At 39.0% G+C, this 18629-nt stretch overlaps 1 protein-coding gene across 4 annotated transcripts in view; it reads left to right on the top strand.

The window, feature by feature from the left end:
- The window catches only part of ARMC8 (armadillo repeat containing 8), a 124576-nt gene that overhangs the window by 67658 nt on the left and 38289 nt on the right, over positions 1–18629 (top strand). For all 4 annotated transcript variants that reach the window (XR_003608425.2, XR_003608427.2, XR_003608424.2 and 1 more), the window contains exons 13-16: positions 9265–9347; positions 9663–9744; positions 13258–13344; positions 16178–16270. Coding sequence is in view for 1 of the 4 variants with exons in the window: in XM_028099096.2 (XP_027954897.1) it covers positions 9265–9347; positions 9663–9744; positions 13258–13344; positions 16178–16270 (345 nt within the window). In the remaining 3 variants the exon portion in view is untranslated. The remainder of the gene's footprint in view (positions 1–9264; positions 9348–9662; positions 9745–13257; positions 13345–16177; positions 16271–18629) is intronic.

Below are 18629 nucleotides of genomic sequence, written 5' to 3'. Positions count from 1 at the left end.
TGAAGAACTGCGCTTCTTGTTTACCTCTTTGTAATGGACTGTAGAAAGAAATGGGGCCATACCAAAGCCAGGGGAGGGAGAGATCAATTGTTTTAACTTCCTGAAAGAGAGGCATTATCAAGTGTTGATGATATGACATTTGTCACTGGATACTTTTCTACATGCTGATTCCCTTGTTTGAATGATTTTGGCATATAATGGACCCCAGACAAATTGGATAATAGCTATACATTGGGTTATGGTAGGAAACATTATTAGGTCCTATGTATTGGTTAGGGAAGTTGCCTGAATAAGATTTTTCACCATGTCAAAGAGAAAAATAAAGATCCAGTTCATGTATTAAGCAAACATTTGTTCAACTTTTGTGACATATGAAGCATGGATTACATGTTATGGGTTCACAGAAAAATTATATAACTCAGATACGAGCATTAAGAGATAATCTGTTTAGGAAACCTAATTTTCACGTAACTGCTACCATTTATTGAGCACTTACTATGTGCTAGACACGGTGCTAGGCATTAGCACGTTATCTCCCTTAAATCTCATATAACCCTGTGAGATAGCTGTTGCAGATCAAGAAATAAGCAATTTGACCAAGGCCACCCAGATAGTAAGTAACACCACCTGCATCATATCCCAGTCTCTGACTCCAAAGCCCATGCTGTTAACTGTTACTTTACTCATGTAAAGTTAAATACCATTCCTAGAGCCAAATTATGGTATGAAACGGCAAGAAAATTCACAGGAGAATGTGCGATAGTCAAAGTAGGTGAAAAAGAAAATGCTGTGAATTGAGAGAACTTAATAGCTTTTATTAGCTGGTTGCAAAGCATCAGATTCAGAAAACATGTCTGTTTTCTCACATAGTTTTTGGTACAAAGTGGGTAGTGAGATGCTCTAATTATTCCCATTTATTCATCTGGCATTTATGATATGTACCTCCTCTTGTGTGTCTAGGAATGAAGAAGACTGGTGTATACCTTTTAGGAGCTCACAATTTAAAGTAGTCAAGAAGATGAGACACTAAATTGCTATGTAGTAATCCCAGGGCCTCGTGTGAGATAAAAAGTGTTGTCCACATTGAAAGCCAGTTTTGCCGTGATCAGTACAGCCAGATATGATTAAGATAATGGCTGTAATTAAAATACCCTATTATGAGTGAATCTGGAAGAGTCAATCTCTTCTATAATAGTCTCATCTAAAATAAGAGTTTATTTGAAAGCATTCTCACCTTCTCCTTCCAAAATACTAAAATAAGTTGTTTCAGAAGTTTTGACCCACAGAATGAAGGATCTTCATATCTCTGTTCTTCTACATCAATTGGAAATGTTTTTCTAAGGGCACTGTCTGGATGTGATCATATTATAAACTGATGTTCTAGAAGCATCCAGAATGAATGATGTAATAGAGGTAATATTTCAGCATTTTATTTTGTCGATAGCTTCCTTATTGAATAGATTTAAACTTAAGGCAATATTTTGAAATCCTTGTATCTTCTTTTAATAGTTATCCCTTGTCAAACTATAATTTTGTAACTAGAATGTAAACTCCATAGAAGCATTACCTGGCAAATAGTAGATGCTGTGCTTGTATTTACTGAGTAAATTGTGTATGTCTGGACATGAAAATTCAGCCAGCCAACCTATAGGATAATTAAGACTGTTGCATGCACGGCTTTGTATATAGAGGATGAGGGACTGAGCAGGGCCATCGTGTTGCACAGTTCTTGGGGCAGTGTGTCATTCAGATCCCTGGAAAACAGTAAAGGGCGGAGAGGAAGTTTCTAGTCCTGTTATTTAAAGTAATTTTTAATGGTTTTATTTATGTGCTAATACCCTCTAGGAATGGTATTTAAGGTAGAATTCAGCTATTTATGTTCTATTCTGCCATTAAGCTGATTGAGTTTTAAAAATGAACTTTAATATGTAGAGAAATATTTTTTGATAAAGTGTTGATATATTTTTAGACATCATAAGTATTTCTGACGCAATGTGTTTGGTTTTAGGGGAAGGAGAAGTTGGGCCAACTTCTTTCCAAAGTGTAGAAAAGTTTAGAACATTGAGTATTTCTTCTAAACATTTTAACATAAGTGAACATTTAAGTTGCTCAGCTGTTAAGAGAGAGAGGTCCTGAGGTAGAAATTACAAAATACCACTTAAAGAGACTTAAAAGCAAGAATGAAATCTAGAAGCTTAAGAATGTGCCCACCGTAAGAAGGCTCTCTGCTCTTTGTCCTCCACTCCTAAAGTGAAGTGACCGTTCCCATTAGGCCTGTAAGAGGAGTTAGATGTTAATTTAATTCAGTGCCTTCAAGGAAAAGGACCAAAAGGAGGCCCTGTAGGTCAACTCTTAGGATGTTTTATCTTTTACCTCTCTGGCTGAGAGAAGTTAACTATTTCTTCCCACCCGCTGTGTCCCAAGATCTTGGAGTTAGAGAAATTTGGTATGAATGTGGGAGTGGATAGCAATGGAAGGCTGAGAGAAGGGAAGAAATACTTTGTAAAATATTTACTGAGACTCGGGAATATAATGGGTTGATAGTTATTTGTCCTAAGAGAAGCTGTGTATCTTTTAGGGGAAAAAAAGAGCCTTTGGTAAAAACTACCCTTTATTTTAAAACTATTTGCTTGAGGAAAATGTCAAAATCTTACGTTGGAGCAGTGGCAAAGACACTACATAGAATAGACTGTGGGTGGGAAAGCCTACAGTTCTCTTCCAGAACAGATGGGGCTTATGGCCTGAGAACAGTAGAATATTAGTCCCGTTTAGTTAGTATCTACAGAAGCTAGATGTTGATTCTAGAATGGAGATCAAATCATCAGGGAATTGAAATGAAAAGTCAGTGGAACTCACTTTTGTGGCTTTTTTCACAGTGTTTCCTTGGCTTACCTTTTCTTCATTGGCTTCCATTCTCTCTGACCTTTGGCATTTTTACCCCCAACCAAAGCTGAATCACTGATTTGTTATTTTCTCTCTTTGGGGGCCCTGTGAATTGTACCTGGTTTTTTCCCCTTTGTCATTTCAGTTTATTAATGATGACCTCTCTTGTCTTGTATATGTTAATTTTTATTGGCCTAGGATGTCAGTATGTAGAGGCTGTAGTTTCCACAGCACTGATAACTTTTTCTATTTTCTTTTCTTTCTTTCTTTCTTTTTTTTAGCACTGATAACTTTTTAACTACTCCTTTTTCCCAAGTTTTCCAAGTCAGATCTCAATTTAGTTACTAAGGCTAAGCAAAAATCTCATCCTTAAGCACAGCAAGTGAAATGGACCTCACACTAGAAGTAAGAAAACCCAGTGGAGCCTTACCATTGTCCCAATTGGCCTGGAGAACCTTGACCAGTGACTTAATCTTCCTGAATTTCAGAGACCTCATTGATGAACTAAAGAAGCTGGATGAGTTTATTTCTAAAAGCCCTTAAGATTTTAACATTATTCCACTAAAAGCTATACATGTATTTAATTCCTTCAGATAGTTATGTCTGCTGCCATCAATGGTATTGAGAAGAATGCAGTAGGGGAATTGGGTTCCCAGGTGAACCTCTTTAGGAGCAAGCATTGCAGCTGTCCCTTGCTTGATTTGTGGAAGGCCATATGCTGTTGGGGTGTTTTTGTTTTAATAAAGGAATTGGTATAAGGATGTGCTCAGGAATTATAAATATTAAGTGCATTTCTGTGATATACATGGCATCATGTCTTTAAGTATTTTGTGATAAAATCAATACGGGCACTTCCTAAAACCTAGGGAAATTTTGGTTTTCCATTTTTAGGAGTGGATCGCTCTTCAGGCCCCTATTGATCCTACTCAGGCTACCAAATAAGCTGGTTGTACATGCTTATGTCACTCTAGCATCTACCTTGTTATCTCATAACCCCTCTCCTTCCTCCCAAGGCTCTACCCTGTTTTAGATCTAAAATCAGTGTCTTGACTGTACTGACATCAGATCTTGTGTTCATAGGGCTCATCTGCTTAAAAAAAGATAAGTTTTATGAGGGGCTGGACCTTAAATAGGGGGTGCCTGATCAGAAAGACTCAACTGTGTACCCTGGGACTCGTCTACATTGACACTTAAGAATCGAAAGGGTTGCCATCCACACTCAATAGGTGCAGTGTCCATTGTAGATCCTATTACCTTGCCAGGCCTACTCTTTGTTCCTGACCTTCTTGTTCTGCATCCTGCTTGGCTGCTTTAACTAGACTTTCCGGATTTGCTACCTTATCCACTTAGATCGTAGATCTACCTCTTCTAACTCAACAAAGTTCGATTCCAAGTGTTTATTCTCTCTAGCCTGTTCTTTCTTGTCATCCTCTGTGAAGACTTTCTGGGAACCTTTCACAAAAGCCTACCTGGAATTAAATTGTATTTGCCTGGCCGTTGTGCACATTAGTATAAATGGTTGACATTAAGAAGATGCCCGCTTTACCATCCAACTGCCTTGACTCCAAGCCCACCCACTTTGAATTGTCTGAGAAGTTTCTTGACACCACCAAGAATCTGCCTGGTTTTTATATCCTCTGCTTGACCTGTTTTGATCACAGTTCAAGGTCCAATCTGAAGTTGCTAGTACCTGGGAAATGCTTCATCCTGGAAGAATAGTTGGGCCTTGTTTTTAACTCTGACTCTTCCAGTTCTTCATATGCTCTGAGGAACAGGTGGTATATGACTTGGCCACAACTAAGGTATGAGTCCAGTAGAGCTCACGGAGGGCTAGGGAATTCCCTTGTAAACCAAGGCCATTTTCATCTTATTAACATTCGCATGTGTGCCATGCACCTTAGGATTATCTGGGTTCTGCATTTTCCCCATGACCCTCTAGGCTTACTGCCTTTTTCTCTCACAGGCCATAGGTTCTCCTGTCCCAATGGCAGGGGCCTCAGACCCTCTTCTCCCCCTGCAAGAGCTACAGTGTCAGAGAAAAAAGCTTAGCAAAAGCATGTAGTCACAAGGACTAAAGATACCAGCAGAGAGAGCATAACACCTGGTCCATTGACCTAAAACTTGGTCAGTTTATGATGCAGCATTTTTATGTGATTTAATTCTGTAGTTAAATTTACAACCCAGGCCCCTAGAAGAGCAGAGAGAGAAATGGCGCCTCCACTCTGAAGATTCAGTCCACCACTTATACTCCTGGCCAGGCACAGTGTCTGTGTAACACAGGACCCACCCGCCCTTCCTTCCTTCCTTCCTTCCTTCCTTCCTTCCTTCCTTCCTTCCTTCCTTCCTTCCTTCCTCCCTCCCTTCCTTCCTTCCTTCCTTTTTTTTTTAAAGCAAATTCAACAAGCTGTGCCACAGGGCATATTTGCTGAACTATGGCTGAGGAACCCCCAACCAGAACCATGTGGCAGAACAACGTCAAGTTTCACTTGACATTGCTCTTATATTCTGGAAAGACCTAAGATCCTTTACAGGGGCTAAGACTTGGCTCTCTATCATTATCAAGGCTTTGTAGCACAGTACACGGGTTGTTGAAAGGCAACATGGAGAACATGCTTTATTGTGCTTGGCTTTCCAACCCCGGTCTAAAAAGTTATCTGGTGCTCTATTAGACCATCAGTGGGTCGGAGAGCTATGGCAACAGCCACTGCTAACTCCTTCCCAGCTGACCTAAAAATTTTTCTCTGAATGTGATTCCAAACCTTTCTCTGCCTCGTAATAACATTTTTATCTTTATTTTGGTCAGTGTATTCACTATATTGCTCCTTTTATCCCTGCACAGATGGTGTCAGTACCCTCAAGAATACAAAACCACAGTTAGATCATGTTGCTCATTCACATACCTTTTTGGGTTGGAATCCTAGGTTCACATTCTCACTTTGCATTATTTTCACCCTCTTGTTCCCAGACTGGTATCTTGATGGAGAAGGTGGACCAGTCATTCAAGTAATGGGTTTTCCAGAATGTTAGCAGGGTTACTAAAGTCCCTCCACAACAAGTTTGGATACAAATCCAGGCCTCCTACTTGCAGACATTTTAATAGACTGTAACCTAAGAAGGGTTACCTTGTGCCTGAAAGAGAAAATACCTCCAAAGAGGCCTACTGTTTTATATCCCAAATCAGGGGAAAGGTTTACCAGCCAATTTATAGCTATTCTCCAGCTCCAAAATACCAGCCACCACACTCCCAGGAAACTTAGAGCATGAAGCTCTGCTCTATATAATTGGCTGCTAACATAGTTCTCCACTGTCTGCTGGCCTACGCCTCAATATTCTCTGGTATGGTCATTAATCCATTTCCCAGCCATTCTGAGAATGGATGTTTTTCCCACTTACCCTTTGTAGACACTTAATTCACTCTGTCTGCCTTAAGCCCCATGGCCCCTGTCATTCCTAAAGTGCTTTTGCTAACATCGATTTGAGTGCCATAGCACTCATTCAGTAGTTCATTGCACTTACCTGTACTGTAAGTTTGGTGGGAACAAGGACTTTCTGCCTCACCATTTTATCTTCAAGTTTTAAAACTGTGCCTAGCATTCAGTGGGCACTCAGATATTTACTGAATAAGTAAATGTGGGCATGTAAATAGGGGCTGTGCCCTATCTGCCCTTAGCCTAGCCTGCTACCTGATTTTTGACCCCTTGTTTAACTAGACCTGTACTATCTCATCTCATCTACTCTACCTTCCCATGTCGCTTCTGGATGACATGATAGTTTTGCCCAAACATGATTTTTATTTACATGCTGGTTGCAAATGATTGGAGGTAGAATAATCATTGCTCTATTCCCTCATTTTACTGAAAGCCCACAGAGGTCAAATGAGTTGGTCAGGATTATAGAGCAAATCTGTATGCCTAATGATTGCCGCACTTGTCCCTTGGCAGATTTACATCTTTGGTTGGATGTGGCCAATAAATGTTATCCAGAAGTTTCTTTAAATTCTTGCTCATGTCCAGGTCTCTTAAGCATCTGGAGCCAGCCTAATAGCGTTTCCCAGCTCTTGGAGAGTGTCCTTGTGTTCCCACCCCACCACCACCACTTTATTCTTGGAATAAAGAATTTTAGATTGGGGAATATCAAGCTGATTTTGAAGTCCCAGCATTGTCGTATATGTAGCGTGAGAGATGAGCAGAGCCTTGGGACATGTGTCCATTTAAGGAGGGGAAGGGGTGAGAGGACTATAGCTTAAAGAGGTTAAAGTTTGGCACTCTGTCTTTTAAGTTGAGGTGGACGTGGGCAGTGGGGCAGGCCAAGAAGGATCCAGCAGGATAGGCAGAATGAAGATGCAAGAAAGAGGTAATGGAAAGTAGTTTCTGTATCAAGGCGGAAGGGCTTTGAGCTTGATGTACCCAACTTCAACAAAGAGTGAAGAAGAGAAATATGGAGACATATTAGTGAGAAGAAGAAAGTTGAGACAACTTGTGTCCGAGGAAGAAAGCAAGGCTCCTGCAAAAATGAGGTAGGCACAGAGGGACTTAGGGCATGAGGAGGTGGGAGGAATTTGAGGTAGGAAGTAACCTAGGAGATGCAGGAATCTCCTGCAGATGAGTGCAGGGCTGGTGGAGCAGCAGTGATGGTCCCGCCAAGGTGGGATAGCATAAGCTGAGAGCAGGCTGCCAGGTTTGGTGACTTCCATTGTAGTATCAGTGGTTTGAGATCTGAAGCAGGAATGTCTGGTGGGAGGACAGTGAATTGGGGAGTCTCTCTATAAGTGAGCAAAGCATACAGATCAGGGAGCAAGGTCTGTGAGGGTCAAGAGCAGGTAAACAGACAGGAGCAGAGGGGCTAGATAGACAGTACAGGGTGATGTGCATAAAGGTAAGGGTAAGATTAAGTTTGGTCTGGGGAGAGGAGTAGATCAATATGTAAGTTTTCTTCTGTCACTTTGAAACCTGCAAATCACTATATAAAAATTAACCATTCCTACCCTATAGCTAAAGTGTGGCTCCATGTTCTTAATAGTTGATATTTTTCTCCCCATCACTATTAATTTCAACACTGTGTTTTAGCTTCCCAATTGGCTTGAACATGTGGAGATTTCCCACCCTCTCCTGTTCTGAAGTCAGCCTTCTAACTCTTTCATTTTAGTCTAGGTCAGTGAACCTCAGCCTTGGCTGCACACTGGACTCTACCTGAGGAGCTTTAAAAAAAAATATATATATATATATATACATATATATATATATATATGTATATATATATATATATGGGTGCCTGAGCCCCACAGAATCTGACTTAATTGGCCTGGGATTTTTTTTTTTTTTTAAGCTCCCCAGGTGATCTTCCCACGTGTTCTCCCAGCTAGGTGTTTCCATTAACGTCACTCATGTTGGGGACTACCTTGTGAGCACAGGAGTACTTCTCTAACCAGGGCCGTATTACAAGCATGGCTAAGCATCAGGACTCTGGAGTCACATGCCTGGGCTCCTCTCTGCTTTGTGATCCCAGGCAAGCTCTGTTATCATCTAGAACCTTCAGTTTCCTAATAGGCTGATGAGAATAATTATAATAATGCCTGTAAAAGGGTTAAATCAGATCATGTAATATGCTTATTACCACAATGCCCAGCACATAGATGTACTTAACAAATGTTAGTTGTTTTTGTTAACATTTTGGTTGTGATTGTATTAGCTTTTTTTCTAATAGGTGGTTTTTCCATAGGACCACACAAGTTAAGTTTAATTTCTTCCACACAGTATTTATTTTGTATCTATACATTGTTTAATGAAGGAAACTTGTAGGCTATCTTGTTTTTAAATTAAAAAAAAAAGATGTTGTGACTGTAGTGATTACATGTAACAAGACTTAGTGTTACAGTAAAAAGATGGCAAGGGTTACTTTTCTAAATATTTAGCTTAGTTTCTGTTTGCTTGGTAAGAAAGTAGCCACAGGGTGGCTCTGTCAGAAACCCACAGATTTCATTTCATAAGGGGCTGAGTGTGAACCATGATTTTTCTAGAATCTCTCTGGCAGGAACCTGCCCAATGATAATTCATTACATCTTTTCCTTTTTCTCAATACTATTTATATAACACCTCTGCAATATTTATGCCATGTAGCTATTGTTTTAAGTATTTGTATAAAAATAAACAAAGAGACATAATTTGCCCCTTCATGCCTGTCATTCAGTCTGGCAAGTCCTTAGAGGGTAGTCTTTCCTTTCTGATGAACTGTCTGCCCCCATCACAAAATGATTGTTCCAGAGGTTAAAACTTTTGCTAAAAACATTAAATTTCTAATGGATATTAACATACTTGCATTTACAAGCAGTGAAATTTGTCCTCTTCGTGTTGTTATTTATGCAGCATTAACCTTTTTCTCCAGATCATTGAGACTGAAAATATGATGGACCGAATTGTGACTGGCTTGTCTGAGTCTAGTGTCAAGGTGCGGTTAGCTGCCGTCAGGTATGAGCTTTAAATGGTCTGAATAAAAACCCTTTGCCGTGTGTTTAACCTGTTTCCTTTCCGGACCTTCAGCAAGTAAGCGCAGAATCCAAATGTTACTCAAAAGTGTTCTCAGGTGAACTCATACAGTGTGTAACATCAGTTAACAGAAAAGCTAGCTGAAAAGCCCATGAAGTCCTGAAGTAGTTGAATTAACAATGTCTATAGATATACTTGAAGTGCATATTAGTAATTAGTGAAATGCCAAGCAAGCAGTGTGTTTGAAAAGTGAAAGTTTTGGCTTCTTTTGAAGCTAATTTTGATTATTCTTTGTAGATGTTTGCACAGTTTATCTAGATCTGTGCAGCAGCTTCGAACCAGTTTCCAGGATCATGCTGTGTGGAAACCTTTAATGAAGGTAAGAAGAAAGCAGCAAGTAGCACCCATTCCCACAGAGCCTTTATAGTGAGCCGAGGTAGCTGACAGCACTCCCTGGTGTAGGAGTATGGCTGGTTTTTGTGTGAAGGATTTTGAACATTTATCTCCTCAGATCTGATGTTTTAAGCATCTTTAGATCTGCAGAACGTGTTTCTAAGGTCAGCATCTCAACTGTAACAGGGAAGCAGATGCCTAGTTTTCTTTTATTAAATAAAACTTTACTCATCTGATCTCCCTGTATGGTTGGTATTACACTTTAGATTTCATCCAGAGTCTTTATAATTTTTAGTTACAAAAAGGAAAGGAATCAGTCATTTAGAGGTATAACCTTTTCTTAATCTTTTGGCAATCCCTGGATATTTTTTACCACAATGTTATCTCCTATTTCTCTACACCAAAATAACTTCTTTGGTCTTACGTCTTTCCTTCAGGACAAAAAAAAAAAAAAAGTTTAGGTCAAATAAATCCGAATCAAGACTTAGATGAGGTGTTAGGTTGCTGCTAATGTTATCCCCCGCTAATGTTACAGAACCATGGGTCCACTTGGTCTCTGGTCCATCTTCTTTTTTTTTTTTTTTAAATGATCATACACCTTGCATTTAATCGACAGAATTTTTTATTTAAGGTTTTGGTTTTGGTTTTTGGTTTTCATTACCTACTGTGGAAACCTCTTAGGCACAGTGAGGCTACCAAAATTTTTTACTACAGAACTCTTGCCCTTGTCTCAAAGCTTCAGGTTACAGAGGGGCATCATTGTGGTAGAACATAGGGGAGGCTTCAGGCAGGAAAAATATGAAGTGGGCTTTGAAGGAAAAAGGAAGGCAGCAAGATTTTCCAGAGAGAGGAATAGCATGAGCAGAAATATTAAGTATGATCTGTGAAGGAAGCATAAGGATGTCTTCATGACTGTAGTAGAAGGGGTGTGGTGTATGATCACCAGGTGGAAAGAGCTGGACCAGTGCTCTCTTTAGGAAAGCTGTTTTGCCATGGGTACTCTTTCTTGTTTTACATTACACCTTTTGCATAGCACTGTAATCTTGATTTATGGATTCTGTCCATTCAAGATTTTTTTAAATGCTCTCCTATTTCCCAAAATAACTTCCAAATATTTCCTCTGGAGCCATTTTCTCTAATTGCTCAGTTCAGTACCCCTCTATCATATGAATCAGAAATGGGGCAACATATTGTTTCTAGCTAGTTCTACCCAGACAAAGGTTTGATGAGCAATCTAGAAGGATTTTGTACACTTGGGTACATGTGAGTATAGTTACTATCAAACCACTACTTTGTTGCACAAAGTATAATACTAAAAGCTTGAGCTTGGAAGTCAATCAGTGATTTATTTCAGATACTTTTAGGTTTCTCTTAGTTCAAGGCTGTTTGCATGCCTATTGATTTTTTTCCCCTTTGGCTTTTCCATGTTTTCAACTGTTGGTTAGCAAACTACAGAAGAGTAGGCGTTAAATTTTAATTAAAAATTTTATTTGTGATTATTTTTTGTCCTCATTTTGGTGAAATTCTGTTTGGTCAGTGTTAGATGTCAGCTTCTGAATTTCAGTGTTATATCTTATACCACATTGAGTAAATGCTTTTAAAATTTTCATAGGATCTATTCTGTTTTCGTTTATCATTGTTATCTCATTTGAAAATAAAACTTGATAAAAGCACATTAATCTCTATATAACAAAAAGTAGTATTTTTGAAGTGAACTGTATTGAGCAAAGCAACGTTTTAAAGCCTTGGTAGGCACTCACTTATTTCAAGCAATGATTCTAAGTAGTAGAATTTTGGAAAATGATTATTTTTCTTAATTCACAAACATTCATTGAGCACCCCTTTTGTGCAGTGCCATTCAGTTGATAGGGGCCAGGATAAATTAGACCATAGATAGATTCGTCCTTCAAGAAGCTTAAATTTGATAATAGAAAAGGATATTGGCATGACTGCACAAAGAATTTGAATAGTAGATAGTAATAAGGGTCCCAGGAAAGGTCACAAACAAAGGCTGTGGTTATTCAGAGGAGGATAGAATGACTTCTGACTGGAAGGGCTTCAAGGAGGCTTCTGGAATGGGGGTGGCCTTAAAAAATGAGTAGAGTATGTACCTGAGGGATAAAGGAAGGGCATGGCAAGGGAAGGGAAAGGCTATATGATCTCAGAGGAGGTTGTGGCAAACACAGATCAGGATGCATAGTATATGAGATTTGATCTTCAACCAGCTGATAGTTCACAGGAGAGTTAAAATGCAGTATCTTAAGACAGCTATTTCTATTTTGTAATTTTGCTTATTCTTAACTTGGGAACTTCAGACTTGATTTAGCTCAAGAAAGCAGATAATATATTTAACTCTGAAGTTTTTTGTGATGATCCATTTCCAGTTTGCATAACAAGAGCTTCTAAGATTCCTTTTGGCAATCATGAGGTCTGATCCTGATCTAATCCCAAATGCAGAGGATTTAGTTGAAGTGGAAATTGCATATAAGTGGTGGTGTTTATGAAGCCTTCACCCTTAGGATCTAGAAAAATAGGTTCTGATAATAGCTAATAGTACTAACATTTGTCATTGTGCTCTCTTGTCTTCTGAGTTGAGTGAGAGTCCATGGCAGTTAGTTTGCTATATATCTACTATGTGCCTGATGATAACAGCAATTACAATAATAAATTACCTTTGTAAAAACTTTATAGCCATTACTGTGTGCCAGTTACTGTTCTAAAATCTTTTCATATGTTAATTCTCACGACAATACCATTATCCCCATTTTATAGCCAAGGAATTCATATACTTATTTAGTGTTTTGAGTTGAAATTTGCATTCAGGCAGTCTGTGTCCTTTACTCCCATGTTATGTTGCTTCCCTTAACATTCACCATATCACATTTAATCTTAAAAACTCCTGTCAAGGAAGTGTTGTTTTCTTCAATTCAAAGACTAAGAGAGATTAAGAAATATGCTCAAGTTCACCCAGCTAGTAAGTGAAGAGGAGGGTTGGAACCAGGGCTGTGATTCCAGTCCTCAAAACCAGTCCCCACATTGCCCTAGCTGTATAGTAGCTTGATTCATCCCTGCTTTGGTCAAACAAGTCCTGCTAGAGACGCACACATCAGAACATTTCAGGCTCTGGGGCAATCTGTGGTTTTATAAGTGGCCTGATATGATAGAGTAAATTGAACTAACTTGTCCTAAAGCAGCTCCATGGTGTTCAAACTTTTCATATAGAGCACCCCCTCCCTGACTTATGTGTTTATTTCTTTCTGTGGCAGCACCTCCCATCCTGGCAGTGGGGCTGTAGCTTCTCCAGCAAGATAGGTGTGAGGGCCTTAGTCATAATTAGAGCACCAGGTAAAGTTTGACACGATCACAAGTGGATCCTTCCTACCTATCCAATATGAAAAGTCAAGTTGAAAGATAAATTGTTTTTGGGTTCTCATTTGTTCTTAGATCTCACCTCCATTGTTCGAAACCATTAATAGCATCCCTTTTTTAAATTCCATAGGTTTTACAAAATGCACCAGATGAAATCCTAGTAGTAGCATCTTCCATGCTATGTAATCTTCTTCTTGAATTTTCTCCAAGCAAAGAGGTTAGTATTGATTTTCTCTTCCTAGACTTTGCCCAGTCTACCTAGAACTTAGTCAAATAATTTTCACATTAGTTGACTCTGAAATTTCCAGATTGGGATGTAAAAACTACTTAAGGGCAGGGGGGCGCCTGGGTGACTCAAGGTCATGATCTCACGGTCGTGGGATCCAGCCTGGTGTCGGTTCCGCAGGGAGCCTGCTTGAGATTCTCTCCCTCTCCCTCTGCCTGTCCCCCGTTCATTCTCTGTCTCAAATAAATAAATCTTAAAAAAAAAAAAAACAAAAACAGAACTACTTCTGAATTGTTTGGTGGTGTGTGTGCAAATAAAATAATTTTAAAATGTGGTTTAATTTCCTGTTCTCCCTTTTCTGCCTGGCATGTGCAACTTATTTAAAGGATATTATAGTTTATAGTTAATCTAAACTGCCTACAACTAGAAATCTAATTACAAAAGTAATAGATTATTTTCAAACTGTATATACTAAAGAATAAATTAAGGGTCAATTTTGTAAACCAGGATTGTAAGTCATTTCAGGGAGATTACTGCTAGAAAATAATCTTTTTACCTTTTTGGTGGGGGAGGGAAGGGGCAGACGGAAAGGGAGAGAGAGAATCGTAAGCAGGCTCCACACTGATCACGGAGCCCAACGTAGGGCTCAATCCACAACCCTGAGATCATGACCTGAGCCGAAATCAAGAATCAGTTGCTTAACTGACTGTGCCACCCAGGTGCCCCAGGAAAATAATCTTTTTAATGTTTAATGTTAATGGTAGTTGTTTGGGGAGGGATTACATGTGGGAATATTTTTTCCCTTTTATACATTTTATAAATTTATTTGAGCATGTATTTTTGTACTAGGGAAAACTACAATAAACTTTAATAAAGGAGGGAGGGAACCTTACAGAGTTCGTTTCATCATGTTAAAATATCTCTGGTCTGCCCAATTGTGAGCTGAGGTTTAGACACTATCCTTTATTTAGTAGTTCCATTTTGATTGAATTTCCTTTTAGCATTGTAACACCTGTAGGCTTCTGACTGGTAATTAGGAAAGCATTTAGTAACAAGGTCGAGGTTCAGAGACAGTTATTCAACAAGCAGAAATCTTGGAACAAAAGGGGAGAGACTGGTAGTTACTCTGAAGGAAGAGAAAGTCGAGACAGGATGCCCGAGTTCCCATCTGTTTTCCTCTGCTCTGGTGGTTGGGGTTTTGGCATGATGATGATCTGGTTGCAGTCAGTACTATACCATTAATTACCCTGAACAGCACTCATATTGCCTCAGATCCACTTTCAGCATATATAGATGGGGTCTGGTTAGAAGTAAGGTAGATGAGCTCAGACGTAGGGTCAATAATACGATTGATTTTTGTGTGTGTGTTAAAAATAAACTGGATCCTGAACTGGAAGGGAAGGAAATGCTATAAAAGCACTTATTTCGCCAGTTGACAAAATTGGGATATGGGCTATAGATTTGATAAAAGTATTGTTTTAAAGTTCTCTGAATTTGATAACTGTTCTGTGATTCTAAGAGAATATCCTTGTTCTTAGGAAATATACATTGAAGTATTAAGGGCAAAGGGGCATATGATGTATATGTTCTACTTTCAAATGGTTCAGAAAAAGATGAAGAATATAGATATGGGCATACAGAAGGAGATAATGATAAATACGGCAAAATGTTAAAAATTGTTGGATCTGGGAAAAGAATATGTGTTAGAAGCACCTTACGTTATTCTTGCTACTTCCTAAGTTTGAACTTACTTCAGAATAAAAACCAAAACAGGAGGTGGGGAGATGGGCAAAAATGGATGAAAGGGAGAGGGAGATACAGGCTTCCAGTTATGGAATGATGAGTAGGTTTGGGGAGTAATAGGGATTGTAATAGCACTGTATGGTGATACATGGTAGCTACACTTGTGGTGAGCATAGCATAATGTATAAACCTGTCAAATCATTATGTTGTACATCTGAAACTAATGTAACATTGTGTGTCAACTATACTCGAAATTTTTAAAAAGAAACAAAATCAATTTGTACAAGTAGAAGAATGTATATCCTTCAAAATGTCATCTTGAAAGTCACTGCCCTTTTTCTCCCTATGTAAGTCTGAACTGCTTAAGACAGTTCTAGAGTCCACTTGAAAGGGGGCCTTTTAAACGTTCATTGGTGACAGTAGATCAGTCCTCAAAGGTGTGAATTTTTTAGAAATTATCTAACCCTGTTTTCAGCCAAGGATCATAAATAAAATGAGTAGTCAAGCTAAAGCATGCTATTTTAGGTGGAGAATGTGATAGGACTATAGAAGTATACAACTGTTTTGCTTGTACAATTGATAGTCCTGAAAGTTCTGAAAAATGGGTTCTGCAGCATGTTCCGAATAACATTGACAGTTGGAAAGAAGATAGTTTGGTTTGTAAGTTCCATGTAAACCAGCTATGTTGTCATAGTCCCAGCTTGTAAAGGACACAAGGGATACACCCATGCACCATGCAGGAAGTGAGTGTCTCAAAGGACAGTTAGGAGAGTGTGGAATTAGATAGTGGAATCATAAGGGCATGTGCAGAATGTACAGAAATTAGGACAGCTCCTGAGTCAGAGCTACAAAGAAAAGAGAAATTACTAGGACTATTTTGGTTTTTGAATTTGTGAAAGACCTAATTGTTCTTGCCCTTTTTGTGGTAATTTTTATGTCCACCTCACTCCCTGCTATACGAAAATTGCCTGGAGTTGGGTGAGAGTAGGAAGGAAATCATAAGCAGAGCGCCAGGGTATATATGCACATTTAGTCACAAACCTGACTTTAAAACTGTGCTTTTTTTCCTTTCCAATCACAGCCAATTTTAGAATCTGGAGCTGTAGAACTACTTTGTGGATTAACGCAAAGTGAAAATCCCGCTTTGCGAGTGAATGGAATTTGGGCTTTAATGGTATGTTTACTCTTTTATATAAGTCATCATTTGTAAAGAGAATGGAGCTGTTATCAAAGTTAAAACTAAAGAATGAAATGTCTGAAAATGTCTGAAATTTGTTTTTATTTATTTATTTATTTTAAAGATTTTATTTGTCAGAGAGAGAGAGAGGGAGAACAAGCAGGAAGGGACCACAAGGCAGAAGGAGAAGCAGGCTCCCCACTGAGTAAGGAGCCCGACGCGGGGCTCGATCCCAGGACCTCGGGATCACAATCCAAGCCGAGGGCAGGCACTTAACCAACTGAGCCACCCAGGCGCCCTGAAATTTGCTTTTTAATAAATGTTGCTATTTTGGCTCAGTTTTCTAATGACCTCAGACCTAGAAGACTTAGTATTCAGCTTTTGGATTTGAATATAAGCAAGTTATGTGGCCACTGTGTGCCACAGTTCTCTTGTTTATTATTAAAGAAAAGCAGACAGGTGTTAAAATTGGACATCTAATTTGGGAAAAATAAATTTTCCTCGTCATGAATATATTGATAACCTGCTTAGAGATATCTGCTTGATAGAGCCTTTTCAGGTCTCCTGTGCTCTTTATAACAATTCTGAAATAAGCTAGGGAGTATTCATATTTTACAGATGAGTAAACTATGCACAAAGTGATTAAATAACTTGCCCAGGGCAACAGAACTGATGCATAATTAATAATTTCTTAACAATTTCAAGTAAATAATTTATAATAAATCATAAAACTATATAACTATGAAGTCAAAACTATGTAATTTAAAATTTATTAAAATATATTGAAGTTAAAATTTACATGGATTTCTTCAAATGTAATTATAGTAGTTATAATTTAATTAGTATGTACCAGCCACTAAGCAATGTGTTTATCTCTCATTGTTATCTCTAATTCTTATTTTACGTTATATTGGTTTATATCCAACTCGCAATTGGGTACCTGGGGCTTGGAGGGTAAATGAATCATCCAAGGTGTCACAGCTAATAAGTGATGACAGTGGGTTCTGAACCTGTTTCAAACCCATATTCTTTTACCCTGTTCCGTGTATACCTGTTGTCTTTTCACACAAATTTGGGATAGAAATAATCATTTTCTAAAAAAGCACCAAATCAAGTAGTTTCAGTTATTTTTCTCCTAAACTTTGCATCAGCTTTTAGCACTTCTCTTTGTTGAAACTCTTTCCCAGGACTTAATTTTTTTTTTTTTAAACCTCATTTTCTACCTAGCCCCCTTTTCAACCTCCTTCTCAGGGAATATTTCCCCATTTTCAATTCCCAGTTTCCAATTCCCCTTACACTTCAGTTTCAGGGACTTCATCTACTCTCATGGTTTCAGCTCCCCTTACTAGAAGTTACCTTGAGATATACATACCCAGACATAATTAATTGTTCCCTATACCCCACCCAGGTCTATTACTTAAATGGCCTATGAGACTTCATTTGAGGCCTCCCTGGGCGCCTGGGTGGCTCAGTCGTTAAGCGTCTGCCTTCGGCTCAGGTCATGATCCCAGGGGCCAGGGATCGAGCCCCACGTCGGGCTCCAGCCCCGCATCGGGCTCCCTGCTCTGCGGGAGGCCTGCTTCTCCCTCTCCCACTCCCCCTGCTTGTGTTCCCTCTCTCGCTGTGTCTCTCTCTGTCAAATAAATAAAATCTTAAAAAAAAAAAAAGACCTCCCTGATGTGTACAATTTTATTGTTGAAAATTGAACTTACCGTCCCACCCTCAAATCCATATTAACTATCTTATTCTCATTAGTCACCATATAACCAGCTGCTTTCTTCTCTGTCCACCAAGTATAAAACCGTGGAACTGTGGAATCATTTTTGGCTTGGGTCTCTTGACACCAGCCTAGTCAATACTCTTTTCTCTCTGCCATGCTGCCTCACATCATTAGGTAACTTGATCTTTTGCATGGTTTAGCTCCTCGATTTTAAAAGTAAGCCTGGGGGCACCTGGGTGGCTCAGTCTTTTCAGCGTCCAACTCTTGATTTCTGCTCAGGTCATGATCTCAGGGTCGTGAGATTGAGCCCCACCTCGGGCTCCGTGCTCAGCAAGGAATCAGCTTGAGATTCTCTCTCCCTCTCCTTCTGCCCCTCCCCCCACTCACACTTGTGTTTTCTCTCTCTCAAATAAATAAATAAATACAATCTTTAAAGAAAAAAAAGTTCCTGTAGGGCAATGACCACATATTGTAGTAAGTCTCAAGTTTACAAAAAATTTTTATACCGAGAGTTGATTTATGAGTTATTTGGCATTTGCTGTGTTTTTATTTTCTTCAGATGTGTTATTATAGCTTCAGGTTAAGCTTGGGTAATCCATAATGTGTCCAGAAAGGAGAAAAAGGAGCAAAATAGAT

Source organism: Eumetopias jubatus, unplaced genomic scaffold (assembly GCF_037043125.1).
Source record: "Eumetopias jubatus isolate StellerSeaLion01/CBP00866 unplaced genomic scaffold, mEumJub1_p1.0 scaffold_1, whole genome shotgun sequence".
Classification (NCBI taxonomy): Eukaryota; Metazoa; Chordata; class Mammalia; order Carnivora; family Otariidae; genus Eumetopias; species Eumetopias jubatus.
This window is presented reverse-complemented; position numbering and strand designations above follow the sequence as displayed.